General features: G+C 63.2%; 3 protein-coding genes across 12 annotated transcripts in view; all 3 read right to left on the reverse strand.

Moving 5' to 3' along the window:
* Positions 1-10,579, reverse strand: part of MACF1 (microtubule actin crosslinking factor 1) — a 148,692-nt gene extending 138,113 nt beyond the window's left edge. For 6 of the 7 annotated variants that reach the window (XM_074562696.1, XM_074562688.1, XM_074562687.1 and 3 more), the window contains exons 1-2: positions 10,448-10,579; positions 8,888-9,158 (exon numbers count right to left, since the gene is read on the reverse strand). In XM_074562696.1, coding sequence (XP_074418797.1) covers positions 8,888-9,107 — 220 coding nt within the window. In that variant the 5' untranslated portion in view covers positions 9,108-9,158; positions 10,448-10,579. Of the gene's footprint in view, positions 1-3,478; positions 3,676-8,887; positions 9,159-10,447 lie in introns of those variants that run through there. The other variant, XM_074562693.1, reaches the window with a different exon arrangement.
* A 5,854-nt stretch (positions 10,580-16,433) lies between these two features.
* On the reverse strand, positions 16,434-18,688 carry NDUFS5 (NADH:ubiquinone oxidoreductase subunit S5). Its single transcript, XM_074562807.1, has 3 exons — positions 18,577-18,688; positions 17,435-18,142; positions 16,434-16,729 (listed from the first exon to the last, which is right to left on the reverse strand). The coding sequence occupies exons 2-3, from the start codon at positions 17,648-17,650 to the stop codon at positions 16,625-16,627; spliced, it is 321 nt and encodes a 106-aa protein (XP_074418908.1). The 5' UTR covers positions 17,651-18,142; positions 18,577-18,688; the 3' UTR covers positions 16,434-16,624.
* AZIN2 (antizyme inhibitor 2) lies at positions 18,358-24,322 on the reverse strand. Of its 4 annotated transcripts, none has more exons than XM_074562805.1 (11): positions 24,182-24,322; positions 23,577-23,691; positions 22,248-22,420; positions 21,976-22,149; positions 21,079-21,210; positions 20,792-20,923; positions 20,286-20,451; positions 20,004-20,166; positions 19,821-19,933; positions 19,120-19,334; positions 18,358-18,775 (listed from the first exon to the last, which is right to left on the reverse strand). In XM_074562805.1, exons 5-11 carry the CDS (start codon positions 21,081-21,083, stop codon positions 18,634-18,636), a joined length of 936 nt encoding a protein of 311 aa, XP_074418906.1. In that variant the 5' UTR covers positions 21,084-21,210; positions 21,976-22,149; positions 22,248-22,420; positions 23,577-23,691; positions 24,182-24,322; the 3' UTR covers positions 18,358-18,633. The 4 variants fall into 4 exon arrangements, with proteins under 4 accessions (XP_074418906.1, XP_074418905.1, XP_074418904.1 ...); XM_074562804.1 differs by lacking the exon at positions 24,182-24,322 and adding an exon at positions 23,851-24,021; XM_074562803.1 differs by lacking the exon at positions 24,182-24,322 and adding an exon at positions 23,851-24,115 and having other exon boundaries at positions 20,792-21,210.
* Positions 24,323-25,166: the final 844 nt, after the last annotated feature.

Consider the following 25,166-nt stretch of genomic DNA (forward strand, 5'->3'; position numbering starts at 1 on the left):
CTCCGGTCCCTGGGAAGGTTGTTCCCTCCCTAACTGAAGTCAGGTTAGTCAGACAAGGTGACAAGCCATCCCGTGCTGTCCCAATCCAAACAAGCCAGACCACATGCTGGGCACCACGGAGCGGGCAGAGACGGCACCGGGGGTGGGAAAGGGCTTGTCTGACACTACAGCTCCAGATTTCTACACCTGGATCATGAAAAGGGTTAATTATCAAAAAGAAAGGATTTCACCAAGATTGATTAGTTAATGTTTACAGTTCTCCGAGCAGGGAAAGCGTGACCTGGAGCCTGGCAGCGCTGCCTGCACCCTTGCACTGCCTGGCGTCCCTGGGGGCTGCTGCAGCATGGAGCCACGGCCCGGCTCTTGCTTTCCAACAGCGAGGGGCAGCATCCCCCAAAACACCATGGGACGTAGGTGCCACGGGAGCGGAGAGCTGCCCTGGGACGCTGACCCCGCTCGGCACCCCGTGTGCCCGCAGGAGGACGGAGCAGGACTTCCCTTCCTGCCCAGACCCCTCTGACTGGTGGCTCTGCCGTGGTGGCAGCATTCTGAGGGGCCCCCAAAAGCTCTGCCGTCACCCCCACACTGCCTTCGTCATCCTCACCTGCGGCAGCGGCGCTGCACGTCCCGGCATGTGCCGCGGCACCACGTTCCAGCGATGAGGCAAGAGGGGCTGGAAGCCGCCGTGCCTCCCCAGCGCGGCCCTGGGAAACTGGGCCAGACTGGTGAAGGTCTTGGAGATGGAGACCTTCCGGCTTCAAGTGCCGGGCACTGTTTGGGACACCACAACCCGGAGGGTGCCGTGTCCCCCCAGGATGCAAACAGACGGAGGAAGCCACACAGCTCTGCCATGCTCTAAGCACTGTGAGGCGGCACCGGAGCCTTCAGCACCCCCAAAATCCCCCCCTTGAGCCCCATTCCCATCCCCGTGCTCAATCAACCCCCTGGGGACTGGGGTGCAGCGTCACGCAGCAGTCAGGTCTGCCGGGATGGGTGCCCCCGCAGCGCCCACGCCGCTGATGCACAACCTCCTTCCCCAGCACCCCGCTCCGCAGCAACGCAGCACACCTACCCGGCACCCCGGCAGCTCTCCTCTGCCTACGGTGGGTGGTTTTGTTGCTTGGGTTTTTTTTTTTCTGGTTTTTTTTGTTTTGTTTTGGTTTTTTTTTTGTTTTGTTTTTTTTTTGTTTTGTTTTTTTTTTTTTGTTTTTTTTTTAATAAATCACAGGGATCTGCCAGCTGGTTAACCCCTGCTCAGCAGAGAAAAGCAGGATTTGCAGCTCACTGCGCCGGCTCCGGGACCCTTTCCGTGCCACCACCCTCCCTGCCTCCAGACCTGCCCCAGCTTGCTCCACGGCGGAGGCCCCGTTGCTCAAATTGGGGGTTTTTTAGGTTATTTTCTATTAGAAAGAGAAACGCAGGAAGGCATTCGCACCCTCCCCATGGCTCCTGGCATCGGCAGCACCAAGCGTCCTCCTGGCCTTCCCATGGCACAAGCTGGTGCCAGCAGCGCCGGGTCCGGGGTAGCCACCATGAGCCAGACACAGACCCCACGGGTCTCCCCACGCGGCTCGGCCCGCGGCAGTCACGTTTCAATGAAAACTCTCCATTTTTTGCAGGATTAAGAGGGGGAGGGGAGAAACCAGTAGAAAACTTGTTTCAGACAGGAAAAACCAAAGCGTTTAGAGGAGCTGCAATGGGGGGAAAGGGGGGAAGAGACAACGCGTCCACCAGCGCGGAGCCCAACAACCCAAACTGGGGGCTCCCACCCAGCCCTCCCAGTGCAGGTGGGACAGGGAGCTGGGAAGAGGTCGAAGGCAAAGGAAAGCTTTTTATACAGGATAAACACTCATTTCCCCCTACACCAAACAAGCACCACAAACAAGATCAAACACCACCCAGCAGGGTATTTCCAAGCGACTCCCAGCTTTCTGCCATAACCCGCTGTAAAAATTAGGCATCACCTAAAAAACCCTCCTTCCCGGGGGAAACCGGCTGCTCAACGAAGGCACCGACAGCCGGAGCACGGGGCTGGCCCAGCCCAGCACTGCCGGCCGGTGGCATCGGCAGGCATTGTAATTTCATTTATTTTATTTTATTTTAGGAACAAAGCAAAACCGATGCAAACGACAGCTCTTTGCATGCCAGCCGCTGGCACCCGCCGCACCGTTTCCTGCGCGTCTCCACGCTCAACCCAACTACATCAAAGAGGCTTTTTATTAATAAAAACTTTGTCAAGTACTTGGAAAAGCGCTGGATAACGTGACTCGGCCTTGTCCAAAGCACCCGAAGAGGCTTTTATTCCCTGCTCCCTGTGAAAGCGGAGGGAGGCTGCGCGTTTCTCCCACCTCCAGGAGGTTTGAGTGGCACCCCCTGAATCAGGGAGATGGGGAATCCATTATTCCCCTTTCTCTGCAGGCAGAAAGGAAAAGGAAACGGGCGCCGCGAGCGCCTGGCTCCTCTCGACTCGGCCATCCGCATTTTAAAGAGACTTGGCTGCTAAACTTACAAAACAGAGCGCGAGGAGCCCTGTGGGGCTGAAATCTGGGCTCCAAGACAAGTCTATCTCTGCAGCGAGGAGAAAAAAAATAATAATAATAATGGAAACGCATGCAACTCCCAGAGATGAGCCACCGACACCAAAACTGCACACTCACTGCCGGTACCGGCACAGCCGGCCCGGAGAGCGCCTCGGCCCTTCGTCCCTGCCCAGGTACGGCTCCGGGAGAGGGAGCCCGTCCCCGCAGGGGCTATGGGGACACCGGGGCAGCCGGAGCTGGGACAGGGGACGGTGGGTCCCTACGTACCTTATGCCACCCCAGGATAAGGGCACTGGGATGATGGATGCTCTGAGCAGCGAGGTGGGGTGCTGGGATGCCAGGCACCCCACGCAGGGGACACTGAGCCCCCAGAAACCCCACGCAGGGGACGCAGGGACCCCAGGAACCCCAGAGAGGCACACTGGGCCCTCAAACACCCGACGCAGGGACCCCAGGACACCCACGCAGGGACACTAAGCCCCCAGGCAGCCCACGCAGGGGACACAGGGACACCAGCCATCCCACACAGGGGACACCAGGGCCGCTCATCCCCTGGGCACCCCACGCAGTTCAGATGTGGGGACACTCAGCCCCCGGGCACCCCACAGAGGGGACACCTGGGAGGCTCTGCGCTCGGGCACCCCACGAAGAGACACCCTCCCCTGGGACACCCCACGCAGGGGACACTCATCCCTTGGCCACCCCCACGCAGGGGATACCGGGGACACTCGGTCCCCGGGCACCTCACGCCGGGGACACCGAGCCCCCCGGGGATGCTCACCCCGACCATCCCGCCCAAGCGGGGCCCACGGGGACGCCCCCAGCGCGGACACCGGAGCCCCCACCGCCCCGGGCCGCAGTCACGCCACCGGCTCATCCCCCGCGGGGCGGCCCGGCCGCGCTCCAGGCCCCGCAACGGGTCCCCCCGCCCCCGGTACCTTTGTAGCGCTCCAGCACGTCCTCGTAGGCCTGGACGAACTCCTTCTCCTGGCTGCGGTTGGCCGGGAGCAGCCCCGGCACGTACCCGGCCATGGCGGCCTTTGTGCCGGCGGCCTCGCTGCAGCTGCCGGCGCGGCGGCCAGGGCCGGTCTGCGCCCGGGCCGCTTCCGCCCGCGCCGCCGCCCGACCGCCGGCCACGCCCACCGCCGGCCACGCCCACGGCGGACACGCCCCCTGCCGGCGCTCCGCCCTGGGGCATTGGCCACGCCCCGATGATGGCCACGCCCCTTTACAATGACCACGCCCCCTGTACTGACCACGCCCCCGAAACCCGCCCCGGCCCCGCCGCGCCCCCTGGCGGCCGCGTGGGGCAGCCCCGGGCGGGAGGGGCCCGGGCCACCGGGGGGTGATACCGGGGGGTGACACCGCCCACCCGTGACACTGGGGCCTCCCAGCGCCGCCGCTACCGCCGCGCCGGGGCCTCCCAGGGCTCCCCAGTGGAAACCAGTGCCCCCAGTGCACCCAAACCGCTGCAGCCCAGTGCTTCCCAGCGCATCCCAGTGAGCCCAGAGAGCTGTATCCCAGTACATCCCAGCATCTCCCAGTGCAACAAGGGCATTACCTCCCAGGGCACCCCGTGCATCCAAAGCACTGCACCCCAGTGAGACCAGAGCGCTGCATCCCATTGCATCCCAGAGAGCCCAGAGCGCTGCAGCACAGTGCATCCCAGTGCATCCCAGTTAGACCAGACTACTGCATCCCAATGCATCCCAGTGCATCCCAGAGAGCCCAGAGCGCTGCATCCCAACATCTCCCAGTGCAACAAGGGTATTAACCCCCCGTGCACCCAGTGTGCTCCGTGCAACCAAAGCACTGCTTCCCACTGTGCCCAGAGCGCTGCTCCCCAGTGCCTCCCAGTGCCTCCCAGTGCCTCCCAGTGCTCCTCAGTGCACCCAAGCAGGGGACCATTTCAGCTGGCCCCGTTCCTGCCCCGTGCCCGAGGCCAGCCCGGCCGGTGGACGCTTCAAACCCTGCTGCCAAACGCCGGGGCTCGGCCCCCCCACGGCTGTCACAGGACAGGAGCAGCTGGGGGACATCGGCTCTGGGGGGGTCCCCGGGCAGTGACCCCGGCTGTGATGGAGGGCAGCCCCATGGTTCACCCACGGGTGCCAGACGCTGTTACCCCCCCCCATGGAAACAGCCCCACAGCGTCTTTTAACCTAGCACGGGTGAAGGCCGGGACGGGTCAGATGCTGCTGGGGATGGGGTGCACGAGAGCTCCCCCCCCCACCGCCCTCCGGCTCCCACTTTGCAAAACTTCCTTCATTCCAGGCTGAATTCGGCAGGGATTCCCCCCCAGGGTATTCCCAGCTGATCCCCAGGTGCCACAGCTCGAGATGTGCAGAGAGAGCCGGGTCCCTCGGCACCACTTTGGGGGGGGCACGGGGGAACAGGGAGCCCTGTGGCATCACCCGGGGGACTTTGGGGTACAGGGGGGACCCCACCAAGGGACACAGCCAGGGCCAGGGGCAAAGCCCATGGGGAAATGGGGACAGGGCACAGAGCCCAACCTGCCTGGCACCCCCATGGCCACCAGAAACCCCACTGACCCCCCCGAACCCCAGCCCCCCCGGCGATTCTGGATGCGGCAGAGCAAAACCTCCCACAGAAACGGCCATTCCGGGGGCACGAGGGTGGCTGTCCCCAGGCCAGGGGACCCCCCTGACCCCCCAACAGCCACCCCCCCTCTCTCAGCCCATAGGGCACCCCCTCACCATGACCCAAGGCCGGATCCAGCCCCCCCCGGGCAGGCCCTGCCCCCTCCACCCGCCGGGGCAAATCCCGGCCTTTTTTGGCCAACGCAAGATGTTGCTTTTTCACCCCGGCTGCGCCGTTCCCATGGCAACCAGAGGGCCAGGCTCCGCCAGCTGGGTAACCATGGCGACGAGAAAAGCCCCATCCCGCTCAGCCCAGACGTCGTGTGTCTCCCCACCGTCACCCAGGGGCCCCCAAACCTCCTGGTGCCACCCTGGGGTGCTGGGGGGGGGGGCTGCACCCCACATCCCCCCAGGCGATGGCGAGGGGCCATCGTCAGCAGCAGCAGCAGCAGCAGCAGCAGCAGCCACCATCATCATCCTCCTCATCCCGCAGTCCCCAGCCTGGGGGGCGACACAAATCATCCCCCTCGCCCTGGCTTCGGAGGCATCTCCCCTTCACCGTGGTGCTTTAATTAGGAAAAGTAATTAATGTCGCACCGAGCGCCGGTGCCCGGCAGTGCCTCTGTGGGGAGGAGGGTTTAAAGGCGGGCGAGCGCGCCGGCGCGGCGGCCTCGTGGCAGGGCTGCCTTTGTGCCCGGCAGTGCCCTGGCATGGCAGCCCTCCCCGGGCGGCCCAGCATCGCGCCAGGATGCGGCTCCTCCGGCTCTGCCTGCGCAGCCGCCCCGCAACGTCCGTCTGACCCAAAAACGCGTTCCCAGGGAAAGGAGAAATCTGCGGCGGCCAGCTGGCACTTCTTAATTCCTCCTTGGGCACAGGGAGCGCTGCTCGGAACCCGCCCCGTCCCCACGAGCAGGGGCTTTGGTGCTCCCAAGGCAGCGGAGAACAAGGAGGTTCGTTCCCACGTCCCCGCGGACGCTGCTCAGGCACATCTCCCCCCGCCCGGCCACGGCTGCCTCTGCCAGTGGCTCCGGTGACGCTCCCCGGTGACAAAGGACTCCCAGGAGCCTTTTCAAAGAGACCAAGCGCAGCCCTTGGAAAGCCCCCGCGACGCCTCTCCTGCCACCCCTCGCACCCTTGCGTCCCCCCGGCCCCTTCTGCCCCAGCATCGCCCCAGCACCCCCCAGCAGAGCGTGACCCCTGGCAGGACGGAGCGCATGAAAGAGCCTTTTCTTCCAAAAGCAGCTCCCCCCGCCCCCCCGCAGCCACCACCCTCACCCTCTGCCAAGTGGCTGGAGCGAGACAGAGCGATGCAGGGCCAAGGACTCTGACCCCCCGCCCCGTCCTGCTCCCCCCCTGCCTCCCCCGTGCCACCGCCTTCCAAGGAGACGCCAGCAGAGCAGGGAACGGCTCCAGACGCTGCCTGGGGACCCGGCCCAGCACCGCAGGTACCAGAGGTTCAGGCACCAGGGAGGGAGCAGCATGTCCCAGCCCCACCGGCACCTCCTGCCAGGTCCTCACTGGCGTGTCCCCTCCCTGGGCACGGCCACATCCTCCTTTCCTTGGCTCTGATGGCCAGAAGGGATGCAGAGACCCTTGGACCCCATGGACGGCAAGAAGGAAGTGCACCCCAGAGCCACGTGTCCCCCCAAAACCCCCGAGGTGCTAACGCTCCGGTGCCAGCCCTGCAAGGTCCATGGCCGGGTGCAGGATGGGGCTCCCCAGACCCACACAATGCCCAGGCTCCATCCCCACCGCCGGGATGGGTCCCCGCTGCCCTTTCTCGGGGGTTCCAGGGAGCTGAGCCCCGTTTCCCTCCCCAGGCACACCGAGAGCTGCCAGCTCCCCAGGAGAATGTCCCATCGCCGTCCCCGATCCCCGATCCCCGTGGTGGGGACAGGCACCGGCACGGCCGGCGCGCTGCAGACAGTCCCGCTGAATAATGCAAGGCTCTGAATCAATATTTCAGCTCATTTTCAAACCTGGTGACACAAAACTGTCTCCTAACTCTTTCTTCCCAGCTCAGCACTGTCTAGCTGCACCTCGCGAGTTATTTTTAATGGGGAATCTGCATGAGACCAGATTTTGTGACATCCCCCTGCCTTTAATCACGGGCTGGATCCAGCTAGCATGACGACAAGCGCTCGGCATCCCGGGCAGGCGGGGAGAAACGCAGCTGGGGAAATGGCTGTGCCTCGGCAGGGTCCGTCCCGGGGGCGCGGGAGGATGCTCAGCACCCCGCAGGACGGGGCTGCCGGGGCAGAGCGGGTCCGTGCGCGGTGACGGGCACGGTGTGGCCTCGGCAGCCCGGCCATGTCCCAGCCTCGGCGGTGCTGGCGCTCGGGCTGCACCCTGCGCGTTTGCTTCCCCCAGCCCCAGACAGCGCGTTTTCGAGAACCATCATTTGAATCAACTGGTTCTTCCTGCCCGGAGACGCCCGCGAGCCGGGACGGCACAATGCACCCGAGTGGCACCACGGCACGGCCGGAGCCCCACGCAGCCCACCGTGCCTGCGCCGGGCAGGCAGGGAGGGCAGGCAGCCAGCACCCCGCCGCCGCTCCCGCCCGGGGGGGATCTGCCAAGGTCCCCACGCTCCCAGTGCTCCCAGTCTGAGCCCTCACAGTGCCCGGGGACCCTGGGGCGCGGAGCCCAGCACTGGGGCTGTTTCTCCCACCGGCTGGGGGCTGGCGGGGGCTGGCGGGGGCTGGCGGGGCAGAGCGGGCGCCTCGGGAGCTTGCCGCCCTCATGCATGTCTCTGCCAGCAAGATGAAAGCCGGGCCCCGGGGCTCCCTTGGGGCAGCAGCTGGGAACAGCCCATCCGGGGCTGGGCAGGGACCCTTGGCATGGCCCTGGATCCCCGTTTGCTTTGGGAGGAGCAGATCAGAAGCCCCCAGGTGTGGGCAGAAGGGGCCAGACTCCGGCAGCCACAGATCAAAGCCCCGATGGCCGTTTGTCCCTGGTGAAGAAGCCAGTCCCAGCTCCAGTGCCCAGGGCCAACACCTCAAGCAAAGCTCCTCCATCCTCCCTCCATCCTCCCTCCATCCTCCCTCCCTGGTGGCCCTGGAGCGGGGTCCCCACCAGCCCCATCAACCGGGGCTTGGCAAAGGCGCCATCAGCCACAGCGGGTCCAACCCTCTCTTTGTTTCTCCATCTCATCCCCTTCTCTTCCCGCAGAGCATGACAGCAGCCGGCGGGCACCGCGGTGGTGGTGCAGGCGAGGGGACGCACGGGGCAGTGTCCCCCTCCACGACGCAGCAGTGCAGGGACCCCGGGGCGTCCCAGTGACCACAGCAATGGGGCCGCCGATGGGCACCACCCCGGCAAAGGCACAGCCCGGGCTCCATCAGCCGGACAGAAATCACGAACCTCCCAGGGCAAATCCCTCCCCGGAGCCTGGCCAAGGGCATTGTTCCACCAAGGAGCCATTTAGTCCTTAATGAGATGTTTTAATGTCACCCAACCCGACCGTCGGAGGTGCCCAGTCATCCCTTAACCCCAGCGTGCTGAGGGTATGAACAACCCGCGGCCAGCCCTGCCCGGACAGGACAAAGCCATCACAGAGCAGAACCGCCACCCGGGCCCTCGGCCACCAAAGGCCACATCCATCCCCCCCTTCCCCATCCCATCCATCCCTAGGCTCCCTGGGGAGCAGCGGGGTACAGGGCCAGCCCCGACACCATCTCAGCCACCGCGGGGGCAGCCCCACATCCCCATCCCTGGGGGAACCCACCACACAACGGGGCGCTGCCTTACCTGCGACCCTGACGACAGCCCTCTCGGCCGGGTCCAGCACCGAATCCTGGCTTTTCCGCTTCCTCTGCTCGTGGAGGGGTAAATTCCAGGGCAGGGTGTCCCCGGGGGGGCAGGGCGAGAGGCTGCCCGAGCGCTCGCTGCGGTACGAGCGCTCGCTCCGGCAGGACCGCTCGCTCCGGCAGGACCGCTCGCTGAGGGTCTCCTCGTCGGAGGACGACATGGCCCAGGGCGCGGGCAGGAGGACGGGCAGGACGTCCCCGCGGGCAGCAGCCTGCAGAAGGAGCAAACAGTGCGTGACACCGGGCCACCGGCCGCGGCTCCCTCCCCGCCACGGGAGCTGGGGGTGATGGAGAAGGGACCGTCCTGCCTCAGATATCTCTGCCCTCACGCCTGTGCCCAAACACCCTCTTGGGCAGGTGAATCAGCCCTCCCGGAGCTCCCAAATGCTGCCTCAGTTTCCCCCTTGCTGGTCTGACAGCGTGGACGCCTGGGGATGGGGACGGTGGCACAGCCACCTCTCCACCAGCAAAGCTCACATTGGCATCCCCGGCACCGGCTCATTCCCACAAAGCCAAGTCCAACCTTTTAGGTTCAATTTCTTTGTGCTCGGCACAAGAAGAAGCCATCAGATCGGCTCTGCCCTTTGTACCTGCGGTTTTTTCCCCCTCTCAGAGAGGGAATAGCTTTAAAAATCCTATTAATCGTGGTAGGGGAAAATGGTAGGGCTTTCTGTAGCTGGCAGGGAGTGAGCTGTGCCGCGTACGCACGCTGGGCAAATAAGCACCTTGCATGAGACATATTTAAAATAATTCTCATTGTGTCCTCTAGCTCGACCAGGAAAAACGCACATGAAATGACTGAGACTCCTACAACCGATGCGCCGCGGCAGAGGAGCCGCCTCCATCGCGCAGAGCCTTTCCTTATTATCATCATTTAATCAGCAAAACAGGAACAAAGAGACCCAAAAAAACAGTGAAAGAAAGGGAGAAAGGATTCCATGAGTCATTCACCCCCCATTGAAAAGCTGCAAAAAAAATGAATCGAGGCCCAAACCCGGCAGCCCCGATGGCTGCACCGGGGGGCTCAGCCCTCCCCCTGGCTTGGGGGGGGGGGTGTGGGGCCGCGGGGGGGCTGTGGGTTTTTGGGGGGGACCTCGGTGCCCGGGGAGAGGCCGGGCCGGGGGCTGCGGGGGCTGGAGGGCGGGTTTGCGGCGCGGGCGGGGGGTGCAGCAGGTGCGGGAGGCAGCGGGGTGCGGGCACGGCTCTGCGGGGGGGCGCGGGGCTGGCCTGGACCCCCCCCGGGTCCTGCCCCCCCCCCCGCCCCCGCCCAGGCCGGCGTCCTCCGGTGCCCGCAGCAGCCCCGGCGGCCGCTGCGCCCCTTTCGCGGTCCATCCCCATCCCCATCCGCCGCCTTTCCCCGTTCCATCCCCGCGCCATCCCCGCGCCATCCCCGCGCCATCCCCGTCTCCTGCCGTTCCCGCTCCATCCCCGGCCCATCCCCGCGCCATCCGCCGCCCTTCCCCGCTCCCTCCCCGCCGCCCGCAGCCCCGGCCCCGCTCACCCCCGGCTGGGCGCGGGCAGGACGCGGCGCTCCCGCTGCCGCTGCCGTTCCCGGTGCCGTTCCCGGTGCCGTTCCCGGTGCCGGCCCCGCCGTGCGCTCCCGGTACGGCCGCTCCCGCCGCCGCGGCGCCTCCCCCGGCCCGGCCCACCGGGGCGGCACGGAGCGGCGGGGGGGTCCCGGCCGCCTCCCGCCCCGCGTAGCTCCGGGCACCGGCCCCGGCGCCCGCCCCCGCGCCAGCCCAACCCAGGACCCTCCGCCCCGGGCACCCCCGGACCGGCCCCGGGGACACACGCGCCCCCCCCCCGGGCTCTCCCCACACCCACCCTGCGCCCCCCCAACCTGCCTGCGCTCCCCAGGGCACCCCAATGCCCATCGCCTCCCTGCCCCCCCCCCGCACCCCCAGCCTGCACAGCCCCCCTGCATCCCCATTGCGCGGGGGGGGGCCCAAACCACCCAGCAGCTCCCCACTTTCCCCCCCCGGGCACCCCCTTCTCCCAAGCAATCCCCTCTGCTCCGGCCTCTGGATCCCCCCAAGGCCCAGGGTGATTAGAGCACCCATCGATCGGGGCCAGCAGCCCTGGCGGGAGCACAAGGCTGGGGGGGACACGAGCAGGGCACGGCGGGGGGACACGGGCAGGGACAGGCGTGGAAAGGGCTGCGCTGGGAAAGCCGGGTGCTGCCCAGGGCCTCACCTGCGGGGCAGCCGGGCATCCCAGCCCCAGCCGAGTCAGTCCCAGCAGCAGCCGCGGCGCAGGCAGGGACACCAGCAGCAGCCCGAAGGGGTGGCTGAGCTGCAGGACAGCCCCAGCCGCTCCGCAGGAGTGAAGCAGGATAAACCGCTCCGGCTGATGGCAGATCCAGCCGCCCCGCACCGACGGCGGGACCCAGCGAGCAGCAGTGCCGTGCCACGGCCCCGGGCCAGCGCGGCTGCTCCCACGGCGTCGCGGGCGGCCAGGCCAAGCCCGTCGCCCCAGTCCCCCCGGGGTCTCGGCGCAGCCGGTTGCCCCACGGGAATCTCTCCCCCAGCAGTTTTCAGATCCCATCCCAACACGTCCCTCTGCTTCCCGGCGGCTGTTTCCTCAAGTACCTGCAGTGAGGGGGTGGGACGCAGGGGAGGACACGGCGTGGGGTGTGGTGACACTCTGCTCTTGGACACTTGGGATGTGGCTGTGGCGGAGCACGTGTTGCCCCGCGGCCCTGCCCGCTCACGTCCAGGGACGGGGAGAGCGGAGCGGGAGGAAGCACTCGGCCAAAACCCGCCCGGGTGTGGATGTGCCGGTGGGATGGATGGAGCCCACAGATGCGGCAGCCAAGGCCACGCAGAGACCAGCAGTGGCTGGTAACGAGGGCACGAGCTTCCCAGGACACGGGACCCCCAATAACACTGTGGCCAGGCCGGGCTGGTGCTGGGGCACTGGGGGCAGAATAAAGGTTATACTGGGACACAGCGTCCTGGTGGGTCGGCACCAGCCCCAGCACTGCTTTCTCCTCACTCCCCCCGTGCAGCTCTCGCACCCCCTGAGCGGGCGGGCGGCTCCGTACTGGGCACTGATGGATAAATGTGCTCGAGAGGGGGCTGTGGGTCCCGGCACCACGAGGGACCCCGAATTCCACGAGAGCTGGGGAGTGGGGAGGGCTCGTCCCACCGGAGCCGGTGGCCTCAGACGCATTGGGAGGAGAAAAGCGCCCGAAGAGCCAGACGCGGCTCGTGCCGTTCCCAAAGCTCCCGGACGGGTTGGGCGGCTCAACCGTGCGGCTTTCGGGTGACGTGTCCCTTTGTCACCCCATGCTCGGTGCCACCGGCCGGGCTCTGACCTCCTCCCTCGCGGTGCCCTTGGAGCAAACCCGGCCGACTGGAGCCGTGTCGAGCCCCGGGAGGACCGAGGGCGGCCGGGAGACAGTGCCTGTTCCAGCCTGTGCGGATTTCACACCCGAAACACCTTTCCAGAAATCCCTGACAGCGCCCGGCGGCGCTGGATTATTTGTGCTGCGAATCTGGGTTAAGATCTTGCGCTGTTTTGCCTACGTGGGGATGGGGAATCGTTATTTCAGGAGGAAAGGGGGAGGTGGCGGATCCTCCCTAAATCGTTTCGTCTCCCCATTCCTGCGCTGTGCAGCAGGGCCGGGGGGACCCGGGGATGCCCAAGGAGGGTGCTGAGACCTCGGCGTCCTGCTCGGCATCTGTGGGGGCACAGGGAGACGTTTCCCAGGCTGCGACTGCGCCGCTGCAGATCAGCCGACACGCGGCTCTGCCCCAGGAATTGTCCCCTCTCCCTCATTGAAACCTTCGCCCTGGCCCACGGGTGAAACCTGCCTTTTCCCTTGGCTTTTGATAAATTATTCATCTCCCAAGAGCTGTTCATCCCCCCTCTCCGAGTCAGGGAGGAGCTGCAGATGCTGCTGGAGACTCCAGGCAAATCCGGGGCTGCAGGAGGTGGGGGATCACCCCCTCCCCGGACCTCGGCTCCCGCTCCTGGGCGGCTGAGGGTTATAGGAAAATGGGAATGGGAGAGCTGGGGAGAGGGAAGCCATTGGGAAAGCAGCCGGGGAGCGATGCCGGATCCTGCCCAGTGGAGACCTCCCATCTCACCCCATCCCATCCACCCCATCCCATCCACCCCATCCCATCCCATCCCATCCCATCCTCAGTGCCTCCCACCCAGCTGGGACATGGCTTCGCCCCACACCAAAAAAAGACAACAAAAAAGTGAAATATAAATGATATAAATCTGGATCTACTACCCGCTGGAAATGAACCTTGTTCCGGGCTCCGTGTTGAACTACATTCAGCAGCTGAGGATGCTCCAAATCCCTTTTGCCCGGGGGAACTCGGTCGGGATGATGGGACCCATTTTCCATCGCGGCTGCTCGGCCAGAGCCTCGGCCACGGCCTGCTCCCGCCAGAGCTGGGAGGTGGTTTGGTTTTTTTAAATCTCTCCATGAATTTGATTGTTTTCATCAGGTCTTTGGTTATTTTCTTTATTGGCTGAAATTTCTAACAGAGCTTTTAACTACGACAAATAGATCCGCTGCTCCCAGCCCCTGCTATTCACCGCTCGCCCTTGGCTGTGTTCACATCTATCGCCAGAACAATTAGATTTTGGATGGATCTAAAGAGCCACTCGGGAGGCAGAATTGTTCAGCTCTATTTCAATATTTCCTCCGACATCTGGACAGCTCGATGAGTCACTCTCGACACCAGCAAGTTGCCAGGTTTTTTTGCTGAGCCCTTTATTTCCCCCCTCCCTCCCTGGAAAAGAAACCCGCTCCCCAAATTTCCATCCTTGGTTGAACCCCCCCCGGGGCTGATTCCAGGGGAGTCGTGGGCTGATGGGGAAATGGCTCCTGGCACCGCAGCCCCAGGCTCTTGGCACTTTCCAGAGTGGGGATGTCGGTCCCCGTGTCCCCCACGCCGGCAGCCCCAGCCCCTCCGCCCTCTCCTTCTCCCCAGAGCCCTCACGGACGGTTCTCTGCTGCCGATAAACACTCTGTGGCCAACGGCTCACGCGGCACAGTTCGATTTCTGTCCCCAGCCGTGGCTTTCCGTCTCCGCTCAGCATTTATTCGTTCTGACGGCTGGTGGCTGGCGGCTCCGGCAGCCCCCGGCACCCACAGCCCTCGTGCCAGGAGCCTCCCGGGGCATTTTCACCTGAAACCGTTCACATTTCTGCCCATTTCTTCCCGCTGCTCTCGCACCTCCCTGGTGTTTCCCTCCGCTGCTGCCTGGGGAGCTCCCCCTCGCCTGCTTTTATAGCCCAAACGCCGTAAATCCACCTGAGTGCCATCGTTACGTCAGTTTTTCTCTGCTGAAACTAATCACCACCAGTTTTCATATTTGAAAGCAAAATCCCTGAGGATTATCAGCCCATTACAACCAGGGAGAGCATCTCCTCAGATCCAGACCCGGATTCCGGGGCTCTCCGACGCCATCCCCCCCCACCAGCGCCTGCCCCTGCCAGGGAGAAAGGTGGCTCCGTCCCACACGCCGGGATGACGACGGCAGCCGTGAATCAGCCCGAGCGGAGGGAACCCATCTGGGCCGTGGTGCTCGATCCATCTGGGCCTGGGGGAAGGGAGAAACCTCCCGGCAGCGCCCGGGAAGGCGGGATCAGAGGGAGCTGCTGGACAGAAGGTCGACGGGGAGCAGCAGAAATCCCAAAAAGGCCAAAACTCTGCTGGGATGGTGCCTGCGAGACTGTCATTGCCAGAGCCCACGGGGAACCGGGGTGAAACGCAGGGAGGTGTTTGTCCCAGTGACCCCAGCACGCCGGGACTGCACGGGGCAGGGCAGAGAGCCCCAGAAAACAAGCTGTGGCTCCTCGTATGCCAGGGGCAGCTCTTCCAGGGCTGAGCAAGCCTCCTCCGGCTGCAGGAGGGATCCATGTGCCCACCGCAGGGTCCGGGCCCCCCCGGAGCTCAAAGTGGCAGCGGCAGCTCCCTCTCTGCGGGGAGCGGAGGGGTCCCAGTCGCCAGAGTTTGGGCTTTCGCTCCTGTCACAGTCCACGTTTGGCGATACTTTAATTTCAACCCCTCCAAATTTCAGGCGCGCGCTCTCTAAACACAGCCCGTGCCTCAAACCGGCCGTTCTCCCCCACCCGGTTAATCATTCACAAGGTGTTTGGAGAGCGAGGGTCTGCCATGGCTGTCCCCTCGCGAGGACAGCTCTCCTCAGCTGGGGACAAGCGCAGAGCTGTGTGTCCGACGTGCTGCTGACCCACGGACACAGGCGATGGCGGGGCAGGAGCCAGAGACCCGCGTCTGCGACAGCTCGGCAAGCGGCAGCGGCCGTCTCTGCCCAGCGGAGGTTACACGGCGTTTATCATCCCAGTGTGGGATTTGTGAGGATCAGGAAACTCATAAGCTCCACCTGCATCAAAGATTAAGCATTAAACCCACAATCACCGGTATTAAAAACATGGATTAAAGCACAGAGCTGCCCCCTCTCTGCTTCCAGGTACTCACCTGCTTTAATGATGTTACAAAACCGTACTGGATTTGGAGGAAAAAAGGAGTTGTTTTAACCAGGTTTTCACCTCATATACCACTACCGCCAGAGGGAACAGCCCACCACGCACCAGTTGCGTGTGCGGGCTGTAAATTAAGATGAAGCGTTGCAAGACAAGCTTGGATAGTTGGGGTTTTTTTAACTCTTTTAGGTTATTCCTCTTGTTTCCAGCAGCGACTGCCGCCTGGCAGGCGTGCCCGCAGGTCAGCAGGAGGGACGGGCTGCGAGCACAAAGCCAGAACCCACGGCACCAGCTCCCTCCCGCTCCAGGAACATTTCACCTCCCCAGGGGCACGTCCCCAGCACCACTGCCGTGTTTTAGGGTGTCTCAAAAGCCCCCCTGCTACAGAGCGAGGCCCTCAAGCCACGCTGTACTCGGTGCCATGGTTTCAGCTGGGGTGCAGTTGACTTTCTCGCTAGCAGCCAGCATGGGGCTGTGTTTTGGACTGGGGATGAAAAGAACATTGATAACGCACCGGTGTTTTCAGTTGTTGCTACGCACTCAAGGCCTTTTTTGCTCCTCACACCACCTGCCAGCGATGGGCTGGGAGGAGCCACAGTGAGGACAGCCGACCCCGACTGACCAAAGGGATATCCCACACCATATGACACGGTGCTCAGTGTACAAAGCTGGGAGAAGGAGCGGATGTTCAGAGTTACAGCATTATTCTTCCCCACGTCACCGCTGGGGCGTGGCTGCAGCCCGGCTGTCCCAGGGATGGCTGAACACCTGCCTGCCGATGGGAAATAGCGAATAAATTCCTCGTTTGGCTTCACTTACATGTGCAGCTTTTGCTTTACTTATTAAACTGTCTTTATCTCAACCCAGGAATTTTCTCACTTTCACTCCCCTGATTCGCCTCCCCATCCCAACCAGGGGAGGGAGCGAGCAGCTGCATGGTCCTAGCTGCCAGCTGGGGTTAAACCACAACACTCTAAAAAAAAAAAAAAGAAAAAAGAAAAAGACAAGACAGAGCCAAACGCTGTTCCGAAGACATTTACTAGCCCAAGCGATGCCTGATGTGGTGGTGTTCCCCTTCAGCAGGGGCAGGGCCCCCACACAGCCCCCATCCCACCACTACAGTGTAACCCGGTTGTGACGTGGGTTTTCTTCCCAGAGGAGTTCCATGTCAATGACTCTGCGGGTGACCAGCGGCCACATCCCCTGCGAATCAAGGCCGCGGCTCCTCTTTGCCCTTGTGGTAGTCAGGCGGTGTGTACTTCCCTTCCTTGATCATCTTGTCCCTCTGCTCGAGGATGGTTCTCAGCCGCATAGCCTGGCAAAGCACAGACGAGAGTCGGGGCAGACACACAACGGGGTGGCGGCAGTCAGGGAAGCACTTAGGTAGTCCCCAGCACCCCCAGAAGCCACATGCACGTGGCACCTGCACTAACCCCTGCCCTCAGGGCTCCTCACATACCCAAAGTGCAGATTCACACCTTCTGCCAAAGACTTTGGGGCTGTTGCAACACATTTTACTATTGATAATAACTGGGTTTTCAGGCCACAGCTGACCAGGCAGTATTTTCTTCCATCACTGCTGCAGCTGAGGACTGATTGTAGACGCTGCTGGAGAGGAGGAGGGTGGTGGCCACGCAGGCACGGAGGGACTGCAGAGGACAGAGCCCTGCTGCCACCACAGCCCCCCTTCGGGAAGGGGCTGCTGCAGGGCCAGGCCCCCCACCCGCACCGGGTAAGGCACTAAGGCACGCTGCCTGCCCAGAGGTGGTGCCCGTTGGCCCCAGGCACCACCAAAGCAGGGCGACTGACGGCCAGGAACACCCCTGGCAGCCCTCCCCCCACAACCCAGCCCGGGCCGGAGCCCCAGACCTCCTCAAGCGCTTGGTCTGGACCGGCAGCGCCCTCAACCCAGCCTGGCCCAGCGCCTCCCGTGTCCCCAGCCGGGCCCTGGTGCCCCAGTACCCCGCCTCCAGCTTGGTCCGGGCCCCCCAGACCGCCTGCACCCCCCGGCGGCGCTCACCAGCTTGGTGCGGTGCATGCACTCCATGAAATCCTCGTACTCGGGCTGGCACTCGCGGCGGGCGCGGGTCTGTCCCAGGCCGTGCCCGCACTCCACCCACTCCCGCTCGAAGGCGTGACAGGCCCCGGCCTTGCCATAGGGCTGCGCCGTGCTCTGCCGCAGCAGCCACCGGTCCACATCGATGCCCAGCTGCCGCTGCAGCTCCCAGAACGGCATGGCTCCGCGCCTGTCGCGACACCGACACGCCCCGGGACCAGCCCCTCCCTCACGGACCCGCAACCGCCGCCGTCCTTCACGGGCCTTTCACGACGTCGCCCGCCGTCGAGCGCAACCGCAGCCGCGACACCCACATCGCGCTTTACGGCCGGGCGGCTGCGGCGGAGCAGGGAGACGAGCGGCACGAGCGGCCTCTCCCGCTGCAGCGCCCCCTGGCGGGACGGAGGGGAGGTCGCCTGCCGCGCCCCAGCGCCCCCTGCCGGCCGCTGTGGCAGCCTCTGGGGCGCTCCCAGTGTCCTCCCAGTGCCCCCACCGCAGTGCCCTTGTGCCCCCCAGTCTGTCCCCAGTGTCCCATTGCCCCCAGCGCACCCCACTCTGGTGCCTGAGGGTCCTCCCAGTTGCCCCGGTTCCCGGTTTTCAGGCTCTCGCAGTGTCCCCATTCTTCGGGTTCATGGTCTCCGGGTCCCCGTCTCCCCCCACCGCAGCACTGACCTGTGCAGGAACCCCCCAGGGGCAGGGCACTTCGTTAGGGCTGAGGAGAGCTCGGGCACCAGTCCTCCCAGTGACACCCACATCCCAGAGCCCACCCCCCTATTTCCATACCCCCCCCAAAATCCCAGGTGTCCCTCCGGATGCCTGAACAGCATCCAAGCTTTGGGTGAATGGCCCCACTTTCCCTAACGAGCAAAGCCTCATTACGCAGCTGCTGATGGCAGACTGATGCTCCGGCACCAGGCGGGGAGGAAGAGCTGGGGGCTTCCTCCCACGGAGCCCCCCCAGTGGTGCCGGACACCCCTTTATTACCATGAATCTTAAAAAAAACAGAACCCAAACCTGCTCGGCGCCACCCACCCCCTGTCAGTGGGCACAGGACACCCCACGGGCAGGAGGAACGGGATTTATGGCACATATTTCCCAGTCCTCGCCACGGGCCCCACCCTGGGAGAGCGCAGTGGGGTGACCCCCCCCGGTACTGGCACTGCTCAGATGATGCCAGCAGGAGCGAAGACCGGGGGGACACAGAGCGCCTCCACCATCTCCCAGCCGCAGGACAGGGGGGCACAGACGCTCTCCCGGTCGTCTTCTGTTGGCGGCGGCTTTCCCTGGAAGAGCTGGACGGTTTTCCTGGAAAGGGGGAGACACACGAGGGGGAGCAAAGGGGAACAGCCCCTCCCAGAATGCCATGGGATGGGCCCTGGGAAGGGGGAACTCCGGGGGTCTCACATCCCCCAGAGCAACAGCCGGAACCGAGCTGCCCGTGAAAAGCCACTTTCCCAGTGAAAACCTGGCTCAAGTTTAAAAAAAATCTAAGTTTTGCCCCGAGGCCAGGTTTTTACCCTAAATCCCAGGTTCTGGGACTCAGATTTGACCCGTTCCCCTGGGCAAAGAGCCCAGCTGGAGGGAAAGCCAACATCTCCCACGGGATCCAGCCCTGCCCCTCGCCCTGCTCGCGCAGGACCGTCTCTTACCAGGCCAGGCGGGACATGGCATAGGTGACGTGTGGCTGGGGACCCCCCCCTGGCGGGGCGGAGGTTGCGATGGTGTAGGCACCCATGTTCTCAAAAATCAGCCAGTCCCCAACCTGCAGCTGGGGCAGGTCCAGGCCGTCGGCAATGTGGTCCTCGGGGTGTCCTGGGGGTCCCCGGAGGCTGGTGCTGAGTGAGGGGGGCTCTGGGCAGGGTGTCTGCGGGGAAGAGACGGAGCGGCCGCAGGGGATGAGGGTGTAGTAGTGCCACAGTGACCTGCCCCATCTCCATCCATCCCGAATCACAGAGTCATGGAATGGTTTGGGTGGGAAGGGACCTTAAAGCCCACCCAGTGCCACCCCCTGCCCTGGGCAGGGACACCTCCCACCAGCCCAGGTTGCTCCAAGCCCCGTCCAACCTGGCCTTGAACCCCTCCAGGGATGGGGCAGCCACAGCTGCTCTGGGCACCCTGGGCCAGGGGCTCACCGCCCTCAGCCCGACCCTGAAGTCCGACCCCAGGAGGCCACAGAGTCTGGCTACAGCCCTCCTGGTACCCCACCATGGCCTCTTCCCCACAGCCCCCGCTCACCTCCGGCACGGAGCGTGGGGCAGCCATGGTGCAAGGGAGGGTAGGGCTGGGTGAGGTGACGGGACACAAGGTGAGGGACCTGCTGGGGTCTCCTCAAGCCTGGCCAGACCCTCACCTTGTGCAGCTGAGGTCTGGGGCAGGGGCTGTCGAACAAGAGGCAGCTGAAGGCGCCGTAGATGCCGTCGCTGAGGTGATACACGAGGCTCCTCTTGCTGTCAGGTTCTTCCTCTGGGGGGGAGCAAGGAGAGGTCTCAGGGGCTTGGGCACATGGAGAGGCCCATCCCACTGTCCCACCTACCATCGGAGCCAGGCTGCTCAGTGGGAACCTCTTCCATGGCAGTGACGCTGGCAGCGAAGGTGAAGGCGGAGGTGACGTAGTATCGCCCGGGTCTTGCAACGATCTCCACCCCGCAGCCGTCTGGGAAATACAAGTCCAAGGCAGAGTTTATCACGGCAGCCATCTGGATGGGAAGAAGATGTTCCCCCTTGGTTACTCGGTCCCTCTGCAGGGAGCCAAACCCAGGGAGACCCCCCAGCCTTACTCTCTGTCTTATGAGTGCAGGCGTTGGGAGCTGCGTACCTCTTCGAACCGGGCTCTGGTGTCCTCAGTGCCAGGGAATCCCCCTCCGATGTCCAGGAGGTGCATCCGGTAGCCCAGCTCTTTGCCCATCTCAAAGGCCAGCTGCGCCGCAGCCACAGACTGAGCGAAGGTCTGGGGCTCCAGACCGCGGCTCCCAAGGTGAAAGCTGAGGGCACAGTCCCCGTTTCAGCAGGGCTCACCCGTCCCCAGACAGGAGCGAGGGGACACGGCGCTGGGATTGTCACTCACTGGGGGCAGCTCTGCGCTTCCCACACACCCTCCCAAGCCACACTGCCTGGCCAGCCCCACAGAGCCCCACAGACCCTCTCTGAGGGCCAAACCTGCCCCAAATTTGTCCCAACAAGGGTCAACCTCCCCAGGTTGCTCCCAGCCAGAGCAGCTGGTGGCTCCGTGGACCCCTGCATTGTTCCGGCAAGTCAAAGCTCCATGTAGCCCGGTCTAACATGGGCTGAGCACCCCTATGGAAAAAGGACCATGTGCTGTACCTGATGCCAACAACCTCCACAGCCTGCTCCTTCGCTGTCTCTAGCAGGTGCCGGCAGGACTTGAGTGTGGTCCCAAACATCATGCTCGGATGGGCAGAAGGGCTGGAGTCAGCAGCAACGCCCAACAACATCCTGCAGGGCAAAGCCACACTGTGTTGGGGCATTTTCGGGCCCTCTGTCACCCCACAGCCACCTCCCCACCTCCTGCTCCAGCCCCCCATTCCAGCCATGCTGCCAGACACCTCCCTGGCACGAGGGTGGCTCCTGGCCACCTTGCTCAGCTCCACCTCATTGTCGAAGGTCATCAGCTGCACACCGTGGCTGGCTGCGTATTTGATGTGGGCAACCTGCTTGCAGGGGCTGCTGTAGAAGATCTTGTCAGCCGGGACTCTGATGCTTTGAACCCGTGCGATCTCTGCCTGCAGGGAAACGGCACGCATGGCAGCAGGTCCCCAGGACCTGGCCACCACCAGCCCTGGGCCTCGGCCAGCTTGCAGCATTGCGAAGGGCAAACCACCAGCATTGCAGCCTGCGCTTTTCCAGGGAAAATCCGCAAGAGCTCAAAGGGATCACAGCGGACTTTGTCCTGGCAGGGGCAGGTTGCGGCAAGATATTTATAAGCGGCATGAGACCAGGAGGGGAGAAAACAAGTGGGTTTCGCAGGCACGTTTGGTGCACGTGTCCTCTGTGAGCCCCAGTGAGGGTGACAGCAGCAGTGCTGGTCTGAGCTGTCACGACTCTTTGCACTTTCTCCTCCCAGTAACATGTCCTATTTAATTACCTACAAGTAAGTAGCTTAACTTTGGATCTTCCCTGGGAATCTGGCTGTGAGCAAATGAGAAGCAGGAGGGAGCAGGGAGCTTAAAGCTCAGACTGAAAGCCACTGAGAGTTGGACAGCTGTGGCAGTGGCACCCCAGGGCTGTGCCTTGCCACCAGCCAAGCCTGCCAGCCAGGACACCAGTTCCAGGGACAGGAATGTCGGCCAAAGTGAACAAGCCTGAGCCACCAGACAGAGGATGGGGATTTCTGGGCTGTGTCGGGAGGGTTTTGACAGCAGAGGGAGACTCCTGCCCCTGTAAATATCATCTAGTGAGTGGAAACTTAGGAAAGGAGCGTGAGCACTGACACTGTCCAGTAAATGCCCAAAGGATGCTCATCCCGAGTTGTCCTCCCATGACCCTACCTTGTTGGTACAGGCAAAGCCGGCCCCCAGCTCAGCCAGCAGCCGGATCACTCCTTCACTGCCGTTGCACTTAACTGGGAAGTAGGGTTTGACACGGGGCAAGGCCTTCAGGAAACACAGGTGCTTCTTCACAATGTCTCCAAGGTCTGCCATGAAGAAGGCTTGCTGGTCGCTCTAGGAGAAAGCTGGAGTGAGCAGCCATCGCCTCTCCGCGACCACCTCTGCCAAGGGAGTGCTGGCTGCCGGGGAGCAGCAGAGCCGCCAGGCCTTACCTCCTGGCACAGCTCCACGAGGAGGTTCTCCAGGAGGTCTCTGGTGGTGAAGCCCTCCTCCACCATCATGAAGTTGGATTCGTCCAAGTACCGATTCATGGTCAAGGTGTGATAACACTAGTTTAAAGCCTCCTCGAGTAGGGTAAAGCCTCCTTCTAAGTATGCAACACACACTGGAAAAAGAAAGGGAATATTTGAGGCAAGGCCCGGAAGCTCCACCAGTGTACACCACCCAGCCTGCACCCCGAGGTGCTCCCCATCCCTCCCATGGGCTGTACATGGCAGCACTGCCCTAGGTAGAGCTCTCCGCTGCTCTCCTCCAAACCAGCGCCTCAGCTGAGAGCCCTACTGTGGGTGAAAGCATCCTCTCCAGGGGGAGGAGACACCTTTCTCTGCAGCTCAGAGCTTTGTTTTGGCGCACAGCAGCCCTGTCTTCTTCAGCAGCAGTTCAGGCACCAACACAGTTAACAACAAAGCCAAGTTCACTGCAAAGCAGTTGGCCTATATACGCCAGAACATGTCCCTTCATGCTCTGGCATGTAGCTAGATCTGCCGTACGCTGCACAGCGTGAAGTTCCCTTGTGGTTTTCAAACAGCTGAAGTCTCACAGACCCACCTTCCCAGGTGCACAAGCCCCATGAAATGGGAGGCATCTTTAAAGAGCACAGCACAGGACACCCACTGATGCCGGCCCACCTGGGGATGATCTGGATCCGTGCTGTGGTTCCAGTTTCACATCTCTTCCGTGACACAGGGTGTGGAACAAGGGGACAAGTTAAGCTGCACGGTGTTTCCTGGCTTGCACACTTAGCGGAGCTTTAGCTTTAACAACCTCCTCCCCTGGTTCCAGCCCGTCCCATAACCCAAGGAGCTGAAAACGTAGCACAAGCTCGCAGGAAACATTTCCACTCCAATAACTCAGGTCTAGCTCCAGGGCTTTTACAGGAACAGGGTCCCTCTGATCTGAAGCGAGCGAGAGACAGAGGTTTCATTTCTCAGGGCTGCACACCAGCTCCTCCTCTGCAGAGACCTACTCGTGACATTTCGGATGGGCACTAGGAGAAAGACCACACTGACCCCAGAGCGGCAGGGTGTTGTAATGCATTGAGCAAGCACCAACAGCAAACTCCAGTGATGGGGAATGGGGAGAAAAACTGCGCTCTGAAGCTCTCAGAGCTTCATACTCAAGAAAGGAGAGAAATTCATCCAGCCTTACCCTTCACTCCCCAAAGACATCACCAACCAGCACGCAGCCCACCCTGGTTGGGCACAGAAAGGATGAGCAATGAAGTGGGTCATTCCTGCCAGCCCTGGGCATCCCCTCCTTACCATGGTGCAACTCCTCGCTCCTGGGTGACTAGGCGTGCTGCCAGGGGGGTCCCCCGAGGAACGCTGAGCTCCCGCAGCACCCCGAGGTGTAGCTGTTGCCGGGGGTCCGAGGTCTCTGGGGAGAGGCAGTGCAAGGGGTTAGTGAGGGAGAGGGGCACTGACGACAGGATGCCCTCCACCCACCATTCCCCAAACTCAGCATCTACAGGCATCCTCACTGTGCCAGGCAAGACAGCTTGCCCAGCAGCCCTGCGCAGCCCCCCCTCCCCATTACCTTAGAAATCATTTAAACAGATTATGCCCATGGGTCTCCCAGGAGAATGAACTGGCCCCAGCGGCGGCTCTTCCTCCTGCCCCGGTTCCCTGCCTGCCCCAGCCCCTGGTCCAGCTACCCCTGCAGAGGAGGGGGGGGGTCTACACCCCTTGTATCCCAGCGCCCCCCTCCCTGCTCTGCCTCACGACCGTGGCCATAGCAACCAAACCCAGCCACCCCATTGGCTGAGCTGCCTCCGAGCATCCTTCATCCCCTTCGGGGAATCTCCCCCCCCCTTGCCCACCCCCTCCCAGGGCTGGGGATACCCCCAGCAGACACCCTGGGGTCTCACCGAGTCCCCGCCGCACCGGAGCACTGCTGGAGCACTGCCAGCCTGCCTGCAGCCCGGCCCTGGTGCAAGAGCGCGCGTGGCCGCGTGTGCATCGAGTGCGCAGGGACCCTCGGGGGGAAGAGAGCCAAAAATACCTCTGAAATACTGCTGCCAGGGAAACGAGGCTTCCTGCAGATTAAAGGCTGAGCAGCGCCTGTTTGGCTGGGACCCTGGCAGTGGGAGGTAGTCGGGAAGACGTCAGGGACTGATTCTGCCCTTGTTGTGCTGCTGCCAGTTTCACTGGGCTCCCCGGCAGCAGATCCAGCTCTGCCATACATGCAGATGCCCCGTCTGGTCAATCAGTCCTGTCTTTGCCTGCATTTGTGCACTTTGAAACACTTCCACTGCTCCATCCCATAAACACCACAGGCTGAGCAGGGGATTTTTTTTCTTCTTCTGGTTAATTTGCAGTTCCCTCTCTGGTGTTACTGAGGAGATAATGTTCCATGCATGGAGGGGCTGCTGTCCCACTGAGGAGGTGAGAGGGTACCGACTTTTCCTGGGTTCTGACATTTAACCCTGTGGTCTTGGCTTTGCCACAGACTCTCCTTGCAACCAGGGCCAAGGAAGCACCTGCCTCCTCTGAGATCCTGGCCTGTTTTCCCAGTGCTCTGACCCAGCACCCAGGCCTGGACTGTGCCGTGCAGGAACGGGGGAAGGAGGGCAGAGGGGTACCAGCTCTCAGCAGCGCGGTCACTCACTTCTGGATGTGCCCAGCAGCGCTGCGATGCACAGCCCATGCAGCGCAGTGCGGGGAACCCATCCCACGCAGAGGCCGGTGGCCCACGCAGCGCCGGGGGCAAGCACTGCCCCATCCCTGGAGGGGTTCAAGGCCAGGCTGGACGGGGCTTGGAACAACCTGGGCTGGTGGGAGGTGTCCCTGCCCAGGGCAGGGGGGTGGGACTGGATGACCCTTAAGGTCCCCGTCTCCCTCTATCTCTTTTTA

Source organism: Larus michahellis, chromosome 19 (assembly GCF_964199755.1).
Source record: "Larus michahellis chromosome 19, bLarMic1.1, whole genome shotgun sequence".
NCBI lineage: Eukaryota > Metazoa > Chordata > Aves > Charadriiformes > Laridae > Larus > Larus michahellis.